Source organism: Carassius auratus, chromosome 16 (assembly GCF_003368295.1).
Source record: "Carassius auratus strain Wakin chromosome 16, ASM336829v1, whole genome shotgun sequence".
Taxonomy (NCBI): Eukaryota; Metazoa; Chordata; class Actinopteri; order Cypriniformes; family Cyprinidae; genus Carassius; species Carassius auratus.
In genome coordinates, this window is record NC_039258.1 from 19,699,462 (window position 1) to 19,720,121 (window position 20,660).

Sequence of the window (20,660 nt, forward strand, 5' to 3'; positions counted from 1 at the left end):
CAGAGTTCTGAAATTAAATTCAAATTAAATGTGGTCAAGGGCCCTTAAAGAATCTTCTTCTACTTTTTCTTACACCGCCATCTCTCTCTCTCTCTCTCTCTCTCTCTCTCTCTCTGTTGTGTGTGTTTGTGTCTGTGTGTGTGTGTGTGTTTATGTGTGTGTGAATTAGCTAATCCTTAAAATTTGCTCATTTGGCTTTTACAATTAAAAACAGATATGTAACCACAAAATAAATGTACAATGTATTTCACAGACACGCAAAGAATACAATTATGTCATACATTAAAACTAAATTTTGTAAATTGAACATTTGTATTTTTCTGCAATCGAGGCTGGCTGAGCTGGGACAACAAGAGCTTACAACTATCGTCTTGCATTTTTGCATTCATGAAATGCGAAAAATGTCAGTGAGCCAGAATATCTCGTAGGCTATAGTAACAACCCTGAGTGCGCCAATCAATCAAAAAATCAATTAATCAATATATAAAAAACTAAATAGGATGCATATTTACCTGAAACGTTTCACTGTGATTCACGTCAAGGTTCTGTACTACTGCCTTAAGATTGATTCCTGAGCTCATCTGATCTATCGCTCGAGATTTAAAGAATCAACAGACACAGCAGACAACACAGTAGGGTATCAGTGCTTTGCTTTTACGAACAGTTTGTGGAGCTTAAACGGATTCGTTAATCACATTCGCTTGTCTTCTAAACCGCTGAACTGACCCCGTTCTAGCCCTGGCCTCTCTGAGCTTCACATAGGAACACATTATTCAAATAATGTCTGCAGTCGTGTAGGCTATTAAACCCCTTTAACAAATATGAATATATAAAACTATTTTGTTTAGTAATACCAAAAATCTCGACTTTTATTTATTTATTTATTTATTTTTAACGTTATAAAATAACTAATCTGGTAGTGCTTATATAATTAATGAGGTTTTTATTTTATCTTTCTATGTGTCTGGTTCCATCATCTCTCGAATACAGAAGATATTTATATGATGATCCCAACGCGGGAATTTTGGTTTCTTTGTTTCAGCTATTTATAACAAATCAATTTTACATCAAGAGGATACACTCGTGATAAAGCACTTTAGCTGCTTCGGCTATTCATCATAAGTCTGTAGCGAGCAGATAGGTCAAAATAAATGATATTGCTGTAAAGAGTGAGTGTTCTTATCTCTCCATAGCAGGACACACCGATCGATTGCAGGACCCGAGCTATACTCTTGCAATTATCAATGGTTGATTTTGTCTTCTGCATACATTAATAGAAGATTTGATGTCTTTTTGGACATAGGCCTAAGGGTGATGGAGTAGAGAAGACGAAAAAATCGCTTATGATAGAACCTGTTGTAAAGGAATGTTTGTAAATAAAAAAAAAAATAGGGTCGATAGACTACGTCATAAAACAAGTCAAATACACTGTACAAATTCTGCATTACCTAGGCTATATTAAATTATATTCGGTATTAAATTAAATTAATATTAGGATTAAACAGTACGACAAATCTACATTACAATAATTAGGCATACACAGATGAGGGAAAATCAGACAAGAAAACGAAATGTAATAATTAATAATAAGCTATAGCTCAACACTATATAAACATTTTTATTTGCGTGTTTGTCTCTGTGCGAGTGTTTTAATCGCTTTGATGCTAACAACTATGTCACTTTTCTAATGCCTCTTTAGCCTAGATGTGTGTGTGTGTGTGTGTGTGTGTGTATATATATATATATATATCCTCATATTCTTAAGATATATAGACCTATGTAAGTCTGTATTAATATTAAGATAGACTGAGCGGTTTTATCAGGTCAGTTTCATGCATTCGTGAGCAGATGAAAGGCTGTGGTGAATTGGTGTGTCCTACATCCTAGCGGTCGCTCTCAGCAATGGGCTCAATTCAAGCCTTCAGCAAATCCCACACACAACACACAGTCTCTCACACACGGACAACACACCTCTCCAGCGCCATCACCGACAGCAAACAAACTTCTGGCACTACCGCTTCGCCCAGCTGAATGTCCGACAGATAGATACAACCGCAGTAAAAATCATATGTATTTATTTATTTATTATATTAAATCGCGGACGTTCTTCAGGCAATGCGAGCTGATTTGTAGGCCTGGAGCGAGAGGCTTTAAACGGGCTTATAGAAGACTAAACCACTACAGACTCTTGAAACGAATGATAGCTATACGACGGATTATGCGTTAAACTGATTTAACTTCTAATGAATCAAATACTTAAACATTTTTTTTTTTTTAAATAGTCTACGCTTGAATTTGTGTTGCTATAAGCATTAAAAATAGTGGGGTCTTGCCCGTGTAAACCTTTGCGCACTCATTGCCAAAAGTCGGCGTTTTTTTTTTTTTTTTTTTTTCATCTTTATTGAGAGAAAGAAGGAGGCAATTATGTTATGCGTTCATCGTACCGACTGGAAAAGCGGAACCTGCAAACCAGCAGAAAAGTTCTGAACAGGAGCAAACCGTAGCCTATTACTCACTGTTCTCTCACTGTCGGGAATATCATTTGACGCCAAGCGTAAAATCAAGCTAAAATGAACAACGGAGGAAAAGCCCTACAGAGCACAGAAAACATTTGACCCTCCTCCTTTTTCTCTGGGCGTTAGAGGTAATTTTGGGTGGATGGTGATATTTGAAGATGAAGTTGCCTAGTAAATAGCGGAGTTCGTCACTCATTTCCATATGAGTGTGCCCAGGGGAGCTATGCCAATCCAAAGTATCATTCACTGTCATAATGATACATTTACATAATAGCAAATCATCTCCGTTATTTTGCAGATTGACTTTTTGAGATTTTTTCAGCGGATCTCTGCTTATGTTCATGAATGAGGTAGATCTTGCCAGCACAAGAATGTCCCGTCGGAAGCAAGCAAAACCACAGCAGCTGAGATCGGACAAGGACCCTTCACTTTTGGAGCTGAACTCTGAGCACGGTGAGTGCGTTGCTATCCCTACTGTATGGTGCGTTATTAAATTAAATAAAATAATATATTATATAATATAATTAAATGACTGATTCTTTGTAATTCTAAAGTAGCGTTATAAAATAATTATAGTTAATGCAGTCACATTTGCAAGCTTATTTTGCAGTTTACTAAAATTATATATAATTTATTCATTTATTTTCGCATTTCGTAGATAGCCTATGACAGGTGCGACTTTAGATCGAAATTTAATATCGAATTTTTTCTTAAGTTATATTTTAACATAAGTCAAAGCTGAAGGTAAATATGACGTTAAAATACTTCAGTTAAATTTACATTAGTGTATTCTACGATGGACATACATGATTGAAAGTAGACTTGTCAATGTGACTCAAATTAAACAGCAAACGATGGACTTTGGAATTCATGTGAAACTTCTTATATTAGCTAATACAACAAATAAATAATAACAACGACAAATTTACAAAGCTAATTAAAAGCATACAAATAATTCGCAATGCAGCGATTATTGTCAAACTGAGAGATTGACCAACAAAACTTGCGTGTATGCGTGTGACTATGCAGAAATAATCTTAAAAGCAGGTTTTGTAACTAGGAGACACTTCGAATCTTTAACCGAATGTCTTTAAAAAGACTTTAAATAAAAAATGGGCTGGTTTTCTGCTTAAAATAAGTAGGCTAACTTTTTTGACGTAACTTTTTTTCTTCTTCTTAGTTTTAACTAGATATTTTTACTCAAGTCTTTACTAAATCATTGCCAAAAGAAAAGAGGAGAGATAAAAAAGGAAAGGTAAGAAAGGTGTTAGTTTCACGTGTATTGCGATAGCACAACTCTCTGACATTGCACTCATGGATTAACAATCCGGACTTCTACATAATTCTATTTTCTACCAAAAAAAAAAAAAAAAAAAAAAAAAAGCTACATAAAAATTTGTCGATAATAATAATAATAATAATAATAATAATAATAATAATAATAATCGTATAAACCTTCCTCATATATGTTATTCAGGCTCAGTCTCTCAGAAAAGTATTTTAGCATTTTTTTTCTCTCTAGTTTATAAACATCGGCTACTTTATCATATTTATTGCTAAATTATTTGTTTATTATTATATTATATTAAATTGTATTATGTATAATTAAGTTTTTTTTTTTTTTTTTAAATCAATGTCAAAATTAAAGCACCTCATGATTCAACAACCTCATGACTAAGAGTGAGGCAGTAAACAAGCAATATGTCAAACAGACACAGCATCTATATCTATATATATATATATATATATATATCTATATATATATATATATATATATATATATATATATCTATATATATATATATATATATATATATATATATATATATATATATATATAAAGTTTCTTTTAAAAATAAATAAAAAATAGTGTAAAAATTAATGTAATCTAGATAAACTCATAAATCTATCAATACATATTTAAGTACATATTTGCCATTCTTGTGTACATATACATATAATAATAACAGTCAAGAGAGAATTAACGAGAAATGCACATTGACAATTTATTGAAGAATTAAACTAACATATTTGAACTCTTACAGTACTGAGCATATAATGTTGACTTGTATTTCAGTCTTTGGCAGTACAGTGTTGACGTATAATCTAGATTCTACTTCATATGATTAGTAACAGAAGTATTGATTGTCTTGCCATTACAGTAATCTAATGACATGATCGGTCATTCTATGAGATTTTTACCATTTGGTCTGATTAAGGTCTAAATGTCAAGTACACCACTGTCATACTTCACATTCACTTAGTGGGATGTTTTCCAGTAAGAATGTTTGAGCAACTCTGTTCTTTTTTTTACTGAGTGCAGTGTTTTTTCAGACATTTCCCCTGCTCCTCTCTGCACAAGTATTTAAATGCTCATTTTGATTCTCTTTTGGTTGCCTGGCTTTTGGGGGGATATACATACATATATATATATATATATATATATATATATATATATATATATATATATATATATATATATATATTGTATGGAAACTCAATGGTGTGTCAACAAGAAACAATCATTGTCCCACCACCAAGTCAGTCCTGACCTGACACAATTGTCCCTGGGGAGGGCTTCTTTGATACTCCATTAACCTTTGTCTTTATGGCACGATCATGGGTGGCCAATAGATGTCAAACATTAAATGCAGCTTCTGCAGATGTTCTGTTGACCTGAGGAAAGTGGCTCACATATGTCACATGAAGTATTCATTATAATAGTCTGTATGTTGTATTTCATCTCCAAACAACCAAGGAGTTCCTTTCAAATTTGTCATAATGTACACCTAACACAGTTTGCAATGTCAAACACCAAAAATCATAAAGATTTTTTTTTTTCTGCTAATACATTTAAATTCACTGTGTATTTTTGAATACTTACTGTGTCTTTTATATTTCCCAGGTAACTGAGTAAGAATATTTAAGTAACTTTGTCCTTTTCTTAATGAGCGCAGTGTTTCTTCAGACATTTCCTCTGTTCCTCTTTGCGCAAGTATTTTAATGCTCATGTTGATTCTCTCTTGGTCAGACACTATATAGAGAGATACCAGATATAATAATAATAATAATAATAATAATTATTATAATAATAATAATAATAATTATTATTATTATTATTATTATTATTATTATTATTATTATTATTATTATTATTATAGTGGGTGCAGGACACTATAGTTCATTTATGTAAGTGAGGGTAGCAAAATAAAGTAAACTGTGAAATATTATAGCTAAAAATTATTTATACAGTGGACTACCGCTAAAATTGATTAAAAGAAAATTGGGATGTCAAATTATTCAGAAACGTTGACCTGACCAAGTTTGCTTAAGTGTTTTAATTTCTTTAATTTCCTTTCATTTCTAATGTGATCTTTTTTTAAACCACATACTGAACAAATTTGGTAATTGGTTGACTTAAATTGGCATTATCTAATTTTGATAATTTTGTAATTCAACAGTTGATTAATTTTTGGTTGATTGGTATCCAGTGCCTACTTTATTACCATTTTCTAAACTACAGCAAATAAAATGATAATGTCAATGATAATGTGAATATGTATGTGTATGTGTATATATATATATATATATATATATATATATATATATATATATATATAAATATACAGTGTATATATATATATATATATATATATATATATATATATATATATATATATATATGCTGTATGTATATATATATATATATATTCTCTCTCTCTCTCTCTCTCTCTCTCTCTCTCTCTCTCTCTCTCTCTCTCTCAATAAGTCAATTTTTTTTTTCTTGTAGTCAGGTTTATTAAGTGATAATGAATAATATTCTGACGTTTTATTATAAAAACATTTTTACGGAGGGATTTTGTGACTTAAGTGCAAAGCTTAGAAACGCCTTTCAGCCTTTCATGATTTCTTTTGGCATTGTCTTTTCATCACTAGGCACTGACATGGCATGATGTTTTTATGCAAAAAGCTTAACATTAGAGAAATATTAGAGCATATTAGAGCATTTAGTGACTACTTAAAGTATTTAAAGTATTCAGTAAATTCGGTACGTTTGCACTAATGAATTGTATACTGTAGTTTATATGTCTGTACTAGTGTATGTTGAAAAATATTAGGCACTTTGGCTTCTTTATTTTTTTTAATTTATTAAAAAAAATACAGCCTGTGACGTCACTACCGATGCGACCATAAACAGGCACCGGGAGAACATGTCATTCAATTTTTCGTCTGAAGCTTGCGTCGGAAGCATGGCAGGGAGCTAGAGGACCCAGTGTCTTGTTCTCTACTCAGGGAACCATGGTTACATTCGTAATCTGAGACGTTCCCTTTCAAGTGAACTTCGAACTGCGTCCTCTAGGGGCCGCTATGGGGAAAAGTATACTGTACCCACACAGCCATGCTGAGGGGAGTGCAGGCCAGAATCATGGCGAGCACTAAGTACCAACTCTACCATTTCCATGGGAGTTGCCCCTGGGACATTTAGACGGCTGTCTGTGACAGTTCCCCTTACGGCCAAAGGCCATTTTAGAAAGAATGCAAAATACTAGCGTGCGAACGTACCACATTGTGGATTTCAGAAAGTGTGCAAAGACTTCAGGTACACACTTATTATAGCATGGATTTTCAAATTCTGTCCTAAGGAGGGGCTCTCGTGGCACTCTGATAGAGCAGCTCATAGATGGAATGGTGCATCTCAAAACAGTATGTTTGAGAGTCATCAACTCTCAATTCTTCTTTTGGAAATAATACTGGAGCGCTCTGTGGAAAGAACAGAGAACTTGGTCTCATAGGAGAGGAGAACTCCGAGCTCAGAATAGTGAGCTCATAGGGCTCACCCAAAGCTCAATTTTACAAACCTTGGGCGAGGGGAGCATCACCTGAGGCAGCATATAGAAGAATACTTCTGTAACTGCCACCTACACTTCCCGCTAGATGCGACAGCACCATTAAGCAGCCAGAAGACCCCTCAGGGTGACCTGGCCGGACATCTATAAAATTCCCTGCAGTGCTGTGCCAGTCCTGATGATCAAGGAGGCTCCCCCAGAAGCCTGTGATCTCAGCCACCTAATAAAAATGAAGCCAGATGGCTTGTGCTAACGAGTGTTTAGTAAACACTGTAATTGAGCACTGCAAAGGAAACTCACAGAGTTTATTAATAGACACATAACCACCAGCAATTTAATACACATGAGTATATACAGAGAGGTTTTACATCACCCATCACCCATCAGATAGTGTTAAAGATATAATTTCATCCTCTTGAGGCTCTCTCTCATCCGCCGCCATTACGAGCGTGAAAGGGAAAATCCCTCTTTAAAACATTTAAACAGATCCACCTGTATTCTCACAAGCTCATTCTCCTCCGTGCTTCAGCAGCGGCGGATTCTGAACCACGGGAAGCAGATGGCTGCTTTTTTTTTTCCGGAAAAGAGACGGATGAGAGTGGAGCTTTTTTCCTTGAAAAATGCTCACAATGGCATGCAGATTGCCTCCTCAAAGACATTGCGTGCGTGCTATTCACCCAAACAAATGACGCAAAGAAATATGGAATTAAATACATAACAAAAAAGTGTGAAACAACTGAAAATATGTCATGTTCTAGGTTCTTCAAAGTAGCCTCCTTTTGCTTTGATTACTGTTTTGCACACTCTTGGCATTCTCTTGATGAGCTTCAAGAGGTAGTCACCTGAAATGTTCTTCCATCTCTTTTACCCTTATATATATATGAAGAGTTCAGATGCAAAAACCTCTAAATGCCATCTGAAATTTTCATCTAAAATTAGGATTTTTATCAAGCTCCTATGCTTAGGTTGAGTCATTTTACTTCAATGGCAATGTGCAGGTCCTTTTCCAGGCTATTAAAGTGAAATAACTGAACATAAATATAGGAGCCTGAAAAAAATTCCTAATTTTAGATGCAAATTTCAGATGGCATTTAGAGGTTTTTGCATCTGAACTCTTCATATATATATATATATATATATATATATATATATATATATATATAACACCTTGCTATGTGCACTGTACTGGACTTACTTAGACTTGTATAATGTTGCTCTCTCGCTGGTCTGGGTTCTTCTACTCTGCAAGTCGCTTTGGATAAAAGTCTACAAAAATTACTATGTATATACAGGTCCTTCTCAAAAAATTAGCATATTGTGATAAAAGTTCATTATTTTCCATAATGTAATGATAAAAATTTAACTTTCATATATTTTAGATTCATTGCACACCAACTGAAATATTTCAGGTCTTTTATTGTTTTAATACTGATGATTTAGGCATACAGCTCATGAAAACCCAAAATTCCTATCTCAAAAAATTAGCATATCATGAAAAGGTTCTCTAAATGAGCTATTAACCTAATCATCTGAATCAACTAATTAACTCTAAACACCTGCAAAAGATTCCTGAGGCTTTTAAAAACTCCCAGCCTGGTTAATTACTCAAAACCGCAATCATGGGTAAGACTGCCGACCTCACTGCTGTCCAGAAGGCCATCATTGACACCCTCAAGCGAGAGAGTAAGACACAGAAAGAAATTTCTGAATGAATAGGCTGTTCCCAGAGTGCTGTATCAAGGCACCTCAGTGGGAAGTCTGTGGGAAGGAAAAAGTGTGGCAAAAAACGCTGCACAACGAGAAGAGGTGACTGGACCCTGAGGAAGATTGTGGACAAGGACCAGCAGTGGACTGAGTCTGGAGTAGAAACATCCAGAGCCACTGTGCACAGGCGTGTGCAGGAAATGGGCTACAGAGAAGCAGCACTGGACTCTTGCTCAGTGGTCCAAAGTACTTTATTCGGATGAAAGCAAATTTTGCATTTCATTTGGAAATCAAGGTGCCAGAGTCTGGAGGAAGACTGGGGAGAAGGAAATGCCAAAATGCCTGAAGTCCAGTGTCAAATACCCACAGTCAGTGATGGTCTGGGGTGCCATGTCAGCTGCTGGTTTTATCAAAGGCAGTGTCAATGCAGCTAGCTATCAGGAGATTTTGGAGCACTTCATGCTTCCATCTGCTGAAAAGCTTTATGGAGATGAAGATTTCATTTTTTTCAGCACGACCTGGCACCTGCTCACAGTGGCAAAACCACTGGTAAATGGTTTACTGACCATGGTATTACTGTGCTCAATTGGCCTGCCAACTCTCCTGACCTGAAACCCATAGAGAATCTTGAAAGTTGAGAGACGCAAGACCCAACATTCCGGATGAGCTTAAGGCCGCTATCGAAGCATCCTGGGCCTCCATAACACCTCAGCAGTGCCACAGGATGATCACCTCCATGCCACGCCGCATTGAAGCAGTCATTTCTGCAAAAGGATTCCCAACCAAGTATTGAGTGCATAACTGAACAGAATTATTTGAAGGTTGACTTTTTTGTATTAAAAACACTTTTCTTTTATTGGTCGGATGAAATATGCAAACTTTTTGAGATAGGAATTTTGGGTTTTCATGAGCTGTATGCCAAAATCATCAGTATTAAAACAATAAAAGACCTGAAATATTTCAGTTGGTGTGCAATGAATCTAAAATATATGAAAGTTTAATTTTTATCATTACATTATTATATATATATATATATATATATATATATATATATATATATATATATATATATATATATATATATATATATAGTCTGTATTTCTCATAATAAAGGGAAGCATAATTCAAATAAACTCAAATGAAAAGGAGCTTAATTATGACTAAATAATTATAGGGAAAAAATATATACCATATTTTTCGGACTATAAGTCGCACCTGAGTATAAGTCGCAGCAGTCCAAAAATACATCATGATGAGGAAAAAAACATATATAAGTCGCACTGGACTATAAGTCGCATTCATTTAGAACCAAGAACCAAGAGAAAACATTACCGTCTCTATGCTGTTGAGTGTAGACTACAGGAGCACTAAGTATTATAGAGCGCCCTCTTGCGGCTGTAGACGGTAATGTTTTCTCTTGGTTCATTTCTCTTGGTTCATGTCAAATCAATTTTGATAAATAAGTCGCACCTGACTATAAGTCCAGGACCAGCCAAACTATGAAAAAAAGTGTGACTTATAGTCCGGAAAATACTGTAATTTTGGTTTCTCTTTGAAATTGTATAGGAATGTGTCATGGCTATCTATATATGATTATCTATAGATAGATTAAAATGCTACTAAAAATAATAATTTATTTCCAGTCACTACTAAAAAGAAGAATCAAATACTCTTCTTCACTCTTTTAATACTGTCTAACAAGTTATCCATTGTGTTACATAATTAACAAAAATTCACACCCATCCCAAGCTTCTAGTCAAGCACATTACCAGATAATTGCCATGAAGCATGTGTTGCATACAAGTGCACAAAATATCTGGCACTGAATGGATTTGTACAGATTAAAATCTCCAAACAAATTTTATAATTTAAACAGTTTAGATATGATTAGATGTGAATAAGGGCTGGTATGACACATCAACTGTACAGAACATGCAATAATTTTAACAGACATTTATTATATAAACACACTGTGTGTGAAAAGATTTTGCAAAAGCATAGATCACACATCTGACAGTACTAATTAAATCTGAAGTTTCATGTTAGTGGTAAATTTGAATGAGACCTGATTTGTACAGATAAAATGCCCTTGGCTTTTATAAAAACAATGGAAATCAACAATTTGCATTGAATCCCCCCCCCCCTCCAAAAAAAATTGCACTAATTCAGAGGTTATCAGGCTATACAGAGTAAAGTGAAATTATCAAAATTGGTGTTTAAGAAGAACACAATCACGAGAAAGGGTATAAAGATTTGATTGTGCAAATAAAACTAATAATAATAATAATAATATATTCATCCCCTTAATTTTCCTGTTCTTCTCAGTCTCAGGTGAAGGACTGGATGATTCAGACAGTGGAAATGAGAGCCGCAGTGGGAGTGAAGAGACCCATGTGTGTGAAAAGTGTTGTGCTGAGTTATTTAAGTGGTCTGATTTCTGTGAACATCTGAAGACCTGTACCAAGAATCAACTGGTGTTAATTATCAGTGACAATGAAGTGACTTCAGACCAAACACGGGACTACCCAACTGAACCATCACCTATGCCGAGCTGCAGCAGTGACCCAGCAGACAGTGAAGGGGTAGTAGAGAAAGGCCGCATGTCCACTACAGGTGTTGAAGGAGCAGAGATGATGCTGGACCTGGGTGCTGTCCTGGAGAATGAATATGAGCCCATGGAGGTGGAACTGTCTCCTGAAAAACCCCTAAATTCTGAAAATCAAGTAACACTGTCAGAGCCAGACATAAGCCTACCTCAACTTGAAGATCTTAAGCAGTCTTCTGAGGTAGGATATACTATACCCAGCACTAATGTCACACTTGAAACACTGCATGGAACCCATGTGGCTGTAGCTCAGTTCTCTCAGGGTGCCGGGGGAGCACTAGCTGGTGAAGTGTCAACTATGGCCATTCCTATGATCCTTGACCAACTCATGGCCTTGCAGCAACAACAGCTCCACCAGCTTCAATTGATTGAGCAGATTCAGAGCCAGGTGGTGCAAATAAACAAACAGACCTCCACACAGACAGCTGTCAACCATCAAGCAGACCACAGCATGAATGCAACCTTAGAAGTAACCTCATCTTCCAACATGCCCACAATGCCTGGGCAGCTTCATCTACATGGCTTCATTACACCCCCTGTGCATCAGCTTCCAATCACAGGGCCCTCCGATTTCAATGGACAGGTCTCAGCCTCATTATCTTCAGCTCTGGAGGAAGCCTGTGTTAATGTTCCTCAGACAGTTAGCCAGCTGGCCAGTTCTGGGATGAAAAACAATATCACAATTAATTCATTATATCCATCAGCCAGTAATCTGGTTCCTTCTCAATTGCCACCATGCTCAGTTTCGACTGGCAGCAGTAGCTGCACCATTAGTATAACAGGAACTGGGGGTGAAATAAGTTGTGGTATTTCACTTCCAAAAAACACACCTAGTCCTCTAACACTGAGTCATGGAAGATTGCTAACATCCCCCTCCAGCCTTCCTTTCATACCTCATAGCTCATCCAGCAGTGTTATCTTCCCTAATCCTCTAGCCAGTATTGCAGCCACCACAAATGCTCTGGATCCTCTGTCTGCCATAATGAAGCACCGCAAAGGAAAGCCCCCAAATGTCTCTGTGTTTGACACCAAACCCAGCTCAGAAGATCCCTTCTTCAAACACAAGTGCAGATTTTGTGCCAAGGTGTTTGGAAGTGACAGTGCCCTGCAGATTCATCTTCGCTCCCATACTGGTGAAAGGCCTTTCAAATGCAACATTTGTGGTAATCGCTTCTCCACAAAGGGTAACTTGAAAGTTCATTTTCAGAGACACAAAGAAAAGTATCCTCAGATTCAAATGAACCCCTATCCAGTTCCTGAGTATCTGGATAATGTTCCAACTAGCTCAGGTATACCTTATGGGATGTCATTGCCCCCAGAAAAACATGTTACCACATGGCTGGACAGCAAACCTGCTTTGTCTACAATCTCAACATTAACAGCACCACAACTCCCTCCAAAAATACCCAGTATTATAGGAAGCTATGGGGATTCAATTAGTATTAAACCTTTAAGGAGGTCACCTCAAATGCCATCGCCGCCATCAAGTGAGTGTACATCTATGTCTCCTAATCACCTCATTGCTGAGGCTAGTATTGCACCAATTTCCAGTTCACCACAGACTAGTGTGGCAAGTGACACATCTGCAGTTCTAAAATCAGAAGCCTTTCATCTTCCACCCACCTCCACCACCAGGCCTGGAGAAACCACCATATTGACTACTTCCATACACCAAGTTATTTCTAGAACCACAGTTACAACTACAACTAGCACCAGAACACAAACAATAGATTCAGCAAATACTCCCTCTGCTGTCTCTCCTCCATCCCTTCAAATGGTTTCCAGTCAGTTTAAGCCCAAATTTCCTTTTGGTGGCCTCCTTGACTCTATGCAGACATCAGAGACCTCAAAGCTACAGCAGTTGGTGGAAAATATTGATAAAAAGATGACAGATCCCAACCAGTGTGTCATCTGTCATCGTGTGCTTAGTTGTCAGAGTGCTCTAAAGATGCATTATCGCATTCATACAGGAGAGAGACCCTTTAAATGCAAAATATGTGGCCGTGCTTTCACAACCAAGGGTAATTTGAAAACACACTTTGGGGTTCATAGATCAAAGCCCCCTCTCCGAGTACAACACTCTTGTCCCATATGCCAGAAAAAGTTTACTAATGCTATAGTTCTGCAGCAACACATCCGCATGCATATGGGTGGACAGATTTCTAACACACTCCAGCCTGACAGTGTTCAAGACATGGACACAAATCTGTCATTTGACGAAAAGAGCTTAGCTACCACAAGCAACTATGATGACGAGCTAACTGATGAGATTGACCAAGCAATAGAAGATGAAACAGATATTAAAGAAGGCAATGTGGACCCACCCAAAAAACATTCAGACACAGATATGTCTCCAAGCACTTCACCTCCAACTTCTCTTATATCTAGCATTGTTGCTTTGGAGAATGAAATGAGGCTTTCTGACACAAGAGTTAAAACAACCAATGCCTTCAGCCTGAAGCTTCCAGAAGTTGCGAGTGGAATTGATGGGGAAAATGAAAACATGTTTAAAAGTGAGTCATCTTCCACTGTAGGAGACTTGGAGAACCACAGTGTTGGGAGTCCAGCACAGTCTGAATCATCTGGCTCTACGCAGGCTCTGTCTCCTACTTTTAGTCAATGTGAGAGTCATCGCTCCAAGTCCCCTACTCAGTCAAATAACAGCAAGGAGGATACTTTGCATCTCTCTTCAGTGAATGCAGCAGTGAAGTCGGAACAATTAGACGCCCTTTCTCCTGGATCAGAAAACACAGGTGCATTAGATCTTACTGCCACACAGCACACTAGGTCATTTGTCAAAGATGAGAATCACTTCAGTCTGCTGTTCCTGGGAAAAGATAAAGGTAGTATATTTGTAGACAGGTGTGTATGTGTTGTGTGTGTATGTGTGTGTGTGTGTGTGTGTGTGTGTGTGTGTGTGTGTGTGTGTGTCTGTGTGCTATATATACACTATATATACACAATATCAGTCAAAAGTTTTTGAACAGTAATTTTAGTAGATTTATTTATTTAGTCTCTTCTGTACATCAGGCCTGCATTTATTTGATCCAAAGTAAAATATTTGTACTATTTAAAATAAAAAATATTTTCAGGTTTATTTGATGAATAGAAAGTTCAGAAGAAGAGCATTTATTTTTTTAAGATTTTAAATATCTTTATCATCACTTTTTTAATATAAATCTAAAGCATTGTTGCTAAATAAATGTTTCTATAAATTCTATAATTGCTTGCTTTTGAATATGCTTTTAAATGGTATAGTGTGTAATATAATGTACAGTATAATGTTTTTACAAAAGCTTTTTATTTCAGATAAATGCTGATCTTTAGATCTTTCTATTCATCAAAGAATGAAATAAATAAATGTATGTATGTATGTATGTGACCCTGGAACACAAAACCAGTCTTATATTGCTGGGGTATATTTGTAGCTATAGCCCAAAATACTCCATTTTTATATGCCAAAAAGCTTTAGAACATTAAGTAAAGTTCATGTTCCATACATATATTTTGTACCTAATGTAAATACATCAAAAATTAGTTTTTGATTAGTAATATGCATTGCTAAGAACTTTAAAGGAGATTTTATATATATATATATATATATATATATATATATATATATATATATATATATACATATATATATATATATATATATATATATATATATATATATTATTTTTTTCACCCTCAGATTCCAGATTTTGAAATAGTTTATCTCGGCCAAATATTGTCCAATCCTAAGAAACCATACATCAATGGAAATCTTATTTATTCAGTTTTGAGATGGTGTCAATCTCAATTTCAAAGCGTTGATCCTTGTGACTGGTCTTGTGGTCAGATGTAATCAATAAATAAAGTAGGTTGGCACTAATGAATTATACCATAATGAATTATACCGTAGTGTAGTGAATACAAATGAATGTACAAATGATCATGTAGTAAGACTGGAGTAATGATGCTGAAAATTATCTTTGATCACAGGAATAAAATGCATTTAACAATGTGAATTTTAAAATATATTAAAATAAAATTATTTAATTTTAAATATTTAACATATTTCACAATATTACTGCTTTTGCTGTATTTTGGATCAAATAAATGCAGGTTTGTTGAGCAGATGATAACGCTTTAAAAAAAAAAAAACATTTGACTGGTAGTGTATATTGCGCACACATTATTTAACTATTCTTCATATTCTACAGTATATTCTACAGCAGTGTTTCCCAATCCTAGTCTTCATGCTGAACTCGCACTGGCACGAGGACTGGGATTGGGAACCGCTGTTCTACACTATATAATACAAGTAAATAAAATAAACATTTTCCTGTTATTTATTCATTCATTCATTAAGGTTTAAACACTCCCTGTATTATAAGCTCAGAACCAAGCACAGTCAAACTTCAGAATGGACACAGTAAACCACCGGCCAAGTGTGAGGGGCGCCACTTACCAGCTGTCCCCCAGGTACCGCCCACAACCCCTCAGACAACAATAATCCCCAACCTCACACCAAAGCTGGCACCACCTCCACCTCGGCGGACCCCCAAACAACATAACTGCACCTCTTGTGGAAAGAATTTTTCATCAGCCAGTGCTCTTCAGATCCATGAGCGCACTCATACAGGAGAAAAACCATTTGGTTGTACCATCTGTGGCAGAGCCTTCACCACAAAGGGAAATCTAAAGGTATGGCTTAATAACATTTAACCTATGTGTGCATATTAGTTTATTTTTATGGTATTACATATATACATTTATTTGTCGGTAGTCAACTGTTAAAAAAATAATAATAATAATAAAAAGTTGAACAAATGATTCAATGACTCATGCATAAAGACTTCATTTGTTTCATTACAAAATTAATGAATCAAAGTTTTTTTTCACCGTTCTCCTCTCCACCTGCTGGTGTTACGTTGTAATTAATCCAATCTTAATTTGAAGTGTCATCACTTTCCAAAAGGAGATTTATTCAATTTGATTGCTGAACTATAAACTTTTATTCAGTACATCTGTTATTATTTTAACGTTTGTAACACAAAAATAGCTATGCAAAAGACTGTATAAAGATGTTTTATATACAATTACTGTTCTCTCTGGTCAACAGCAGTGAGAATGCAGATTTGAATGTTATAATGTGATTCAAGGGTTTAATAGACATAAAGCTGAATCTTGTCATTTATAAACAATTATTTATTTTATTTCAATAACCCCCAAAACATTTTTTTAGCTTGTTTAGTTAAATGAACACTTATGGTAAGCTGTAATCTAATGCTTATCATCCTGGACAGCTGGATTTCTAGTATTTGAAGAACAAATAAAAATGTATGAAACATTTTATTTGTTTAGTGAATGGTCTATCTTCAAGATTATCAGGGGCTTTTGACAAAACATTAGGACCCTAAGCTGAACAGCAGCAAAGCTCATATTTACTGTACAAAACTACCTGTATCACTCAAATTAGAACACATTATTTCAAGCTTACCAAATCAGGCCAGGGTAAGAAGCTGGTGACTTGGTCAAAAATTTATTTTGGATAATTTTTAACAAAAAACATTATGGACTGCAGCTTTAAGTACATTAAACATCAAATACTTTTGTACGTTTACTTGAGTAAAATTGAAAAAGAGTACTTTTATTGGAGTAATATTTTATTAGCGTATTTGTAATTTTGCTCAAGTACCTGATTTGAGTATTTTGTCCACCACTGGTTGTTTGCAACAGATAGAATATCACACTAGATATACACCAATATGACGTTCTATCAGGTAGAGTTCTATCAACTCTAGATGGAACAGGCCGAGTGGTTCTAACTCATAAACTCTCCATCTTCTCCAACTCCACCTGTATAGATCTGCTACAGGGTAATTTTCACGTTTGTTAATATACACAGCGGTTATTTCATATATTTAATATGTACAGCAGCAGTATTTCCATGCTCACAGGAGGATGTCTGTGCTAAAACACTTTTAGCAATGCTTTAACATATTGACAGATAGTGGACCTGCACCCAGAAACGTCAACAACACAGGCCTTCACTATCAGTAAAGAGCACAATGAGACAAGCTCTGGGGCTGGGGACAGATGCTCAGTAAAGACCTTGACAACTACACAAGCCCTCAGCACAAATCCCTTTATTTTGCAACTGTATGAACATCATGACTGGACAAGCTGGGACCAAAATGCAGTTTTATCAAGAAGGATTGTTATCGTCAGTGGCGCATTGAAATACATTAAGATGCATTGAGAACATTGAAATAACTGAATGATATTGCTGCCTTTTGCGTAACTTGCTCATAGCTGATCGCTTATAACTTCACACTGTGATTGATATGAACAGACTTGAGCTAAATAATTACACTATTTTCTTTTAGAGCTGCATAACAGGAGAAACAGAACGACCGAGAACCTGAAACTCCAAATAGCATGAGTTTCCATAAATGATTCTGCTATTTCCTGTTTATCTTTGTGAAGCTGCTTCGACACAATCTTTATTGTATTAAGCATTATAGAAATAAAGGTGACTTGACATGAAACTTGCATGTCATTGTAACATTTACTAACAATATCATACTAAGTATCATTACTAAGTTTACTAGTTACTAACTTCAAATGAGATTAAATTCAGTTATATGTATTTGATATACATTTATAAAGCAAACTAATAATACAAAAGTATATAAGAAATGCATAGAAATAAAGATTGTTTATTTATTTGTTTGTGATGCATAAACTGAACTAGCATTCTCATTTCAGGTCCACATGGGAACCCACATGTGGAACAATGCCCCAGCCCGGCGGGGAAGACGACTGTCAGTGGACAATCCGATGGCTCTACTAGGGGGAGATACTATTAAATTCAATGAAATCTTTCAGAAGGATCTTGCAGCACGAGCAATCAACATAGACCCAGGCTTTTGGAATCAGTATGCTGTAACCATTACCAATGGACTAGCAATGAAAAACAATGAAATCTCTGTCATTCAGAATGGAGGCGTTCCATCCATTCCCATTAGTCTAAGTGGTGGTGGCATTCCTGCCGTAGGAGGAATGTCAGGTGGGATGGAGAGGTCTCGCACTGGGAGAAGCCCTCCACTGACTGAATTTGAGAAGACTAACCTGGAAATGAGAACTGGACACCTCTTCTCCAGATTCAGGGAAGAAGACAATGAAATAACAATTAAATGATGATGTACAGTTAGAAAAGGATACTTTTAATTAATGAATTATTAAAAAATACAAAGAGTAATCCTTAATCCAGGTTGAATTAAATCGTTATATTGTATAAATTAAGTCAGATATGCTGTTTAGATTTGGAACTCTGGTATTTAGTGTTCTTCAGTCCTACTTCAGTCCATACATTCAGTAACAACATTTGTCTTGACAGGTTTGCATGATGCTTACTGGTTTATATCATTATGTTTCTTTCTTCAGTGGTATTACCCACTGAACTATACATGTTTCAGCTGACATGGGGGGAAAAAAAAGATTTATTTCTTTGTGGATGGATATAATAGTTGCTTGTGGTACATTAAACTGTAAATCTTAGCTTTTTCATTTTCTAGATGCCTGACCAAAAGTTGTAACTATTTTAATTTTAACATAAATTCTCCAGCCATGGTCCTATGTTATCTTCTTTATATTTATGATATAAATTAAAAGCAGGTATTAATATATATTTAATTGGTCTGAGTTTTTATGAATCTATTTGATTTCATCTTTTAAAGATTTTAATTTTTAAAATACATTGAAATAAACACAGAAAAAAAATCTTCATTATACCAATGCAATCATACTAAGGAGTTGTTGTTGTTTTTTCTTTAGAAAAGCTGTAATATGCTACATAATGGGACAGCTCTGATATTTAAAGCTGCTACAATCACAAGCCTCTTTTTTATTCTTTGTAAAAGAAAAAAGAAAAAAATACGGTTCTATAAGAACAGTTTGTGTTAACAGCAAATCTACTGAGTACAAACAGAACTGGTGTGGATATTTTGTAATGCTCGCACACAAATAAGTATACAATTATATATTAAATTATATAATTATACAAATATTATATAATATTGTTAATGTCAATAATTATAATAATGATTATGTTGATTTGTCATATTTGGGGAAGGAATGAGGAATGGTCTTGTTTGTGAGATTTTATTACTGTGAGCTTGAGTTATCTAAATTAATTTTATTATTATTATTATTATTATTATTATTATTATTATTATTATTATTATCATTTATGTATTTATCCATTTAACTTGTGGGGTTTGTAAATGAGCCTTTGTGGAGATAATTTTCTGCTCTTTAATTTCAAGACATTCTGTCCATTTAAGCTCAAATAAAATAAGAAGAGATTCTGTCTGTTTAATACTATCTCTGTTTGTACTTATGGCCATTGCTTTCTCATCAAATTTTTTTTTAGGAAACAAATCAAATAAGTTTAAATATATTAATTAAAATATGTTTGTATCCTAAATAAGAACACTTTCACATATACAGTGGCCCCAAAAATTATTGGATACCTTTGGACACCCACACATTTTTGTATTTCATTGCATTAGATACCAGATAGCAGGATCTTCAAACAAATGAGGCTACTCATTTAATACCTAGATAACTATTTTAGGTGTTTCTGTATTTCTGTGTAAAAAAAGAAAAAGAAAAAGAAAAAAAGTTAAGAAAATAGTTTAATGTACCTTAATGCACATGAAAACGAATACTGTATGACTTTAAAAGGATTGTGTTTTTTAATAAGACTAATCGTAAGTATTAAATACTAATCCTAATCTAAACTTTAACTCAAGCTCATAAAAGACCAATGTAGCAAAATAATAAAACAGTATTCTCTTTATCTATCTAGTTTAAATCTCACAGTTAATTTAAATAAATAAACAAACAAGTATATAGAATTGTGCTCATAAGTTTGCTTATTATGTTTTTATATATATATATATATATATATATATATATATATATATATATATATAT

General features: G+C 35.0%; 1 protein-coding gene across 1 annotated transcript; it reads left to right on the forward strand.

Annotated features, from left to right (window-relative positions):
• The first annotated feature begins 1,862 nt into the window (after positions 1-1,862).
• sall3a (spalt-like transcription factor 3a) lies at positions 1,863-19,278 on the forward strand. The gene is made up of 4 exons (XM_026284678.1): positions 1,863-2,969; positions 11,393-14,515; positions 16,027-16,361; positions 18,429-19,278. The coding sequence occupies exons 1-4, from the start codon at positions 2,852-2,854 to the stop codon at positions 18,858-18,860; spliced, it is 4,008 nt and encodes a 1,335-aa protein (XP_026140463.1). The 5' UTR covers positions 1,863-2,851; the 3' UTR covers positions 18,861-19,278.
• The last annotated feature ends 1,382 nt before the right edge of the window (positions 19,279-20,660 follow it).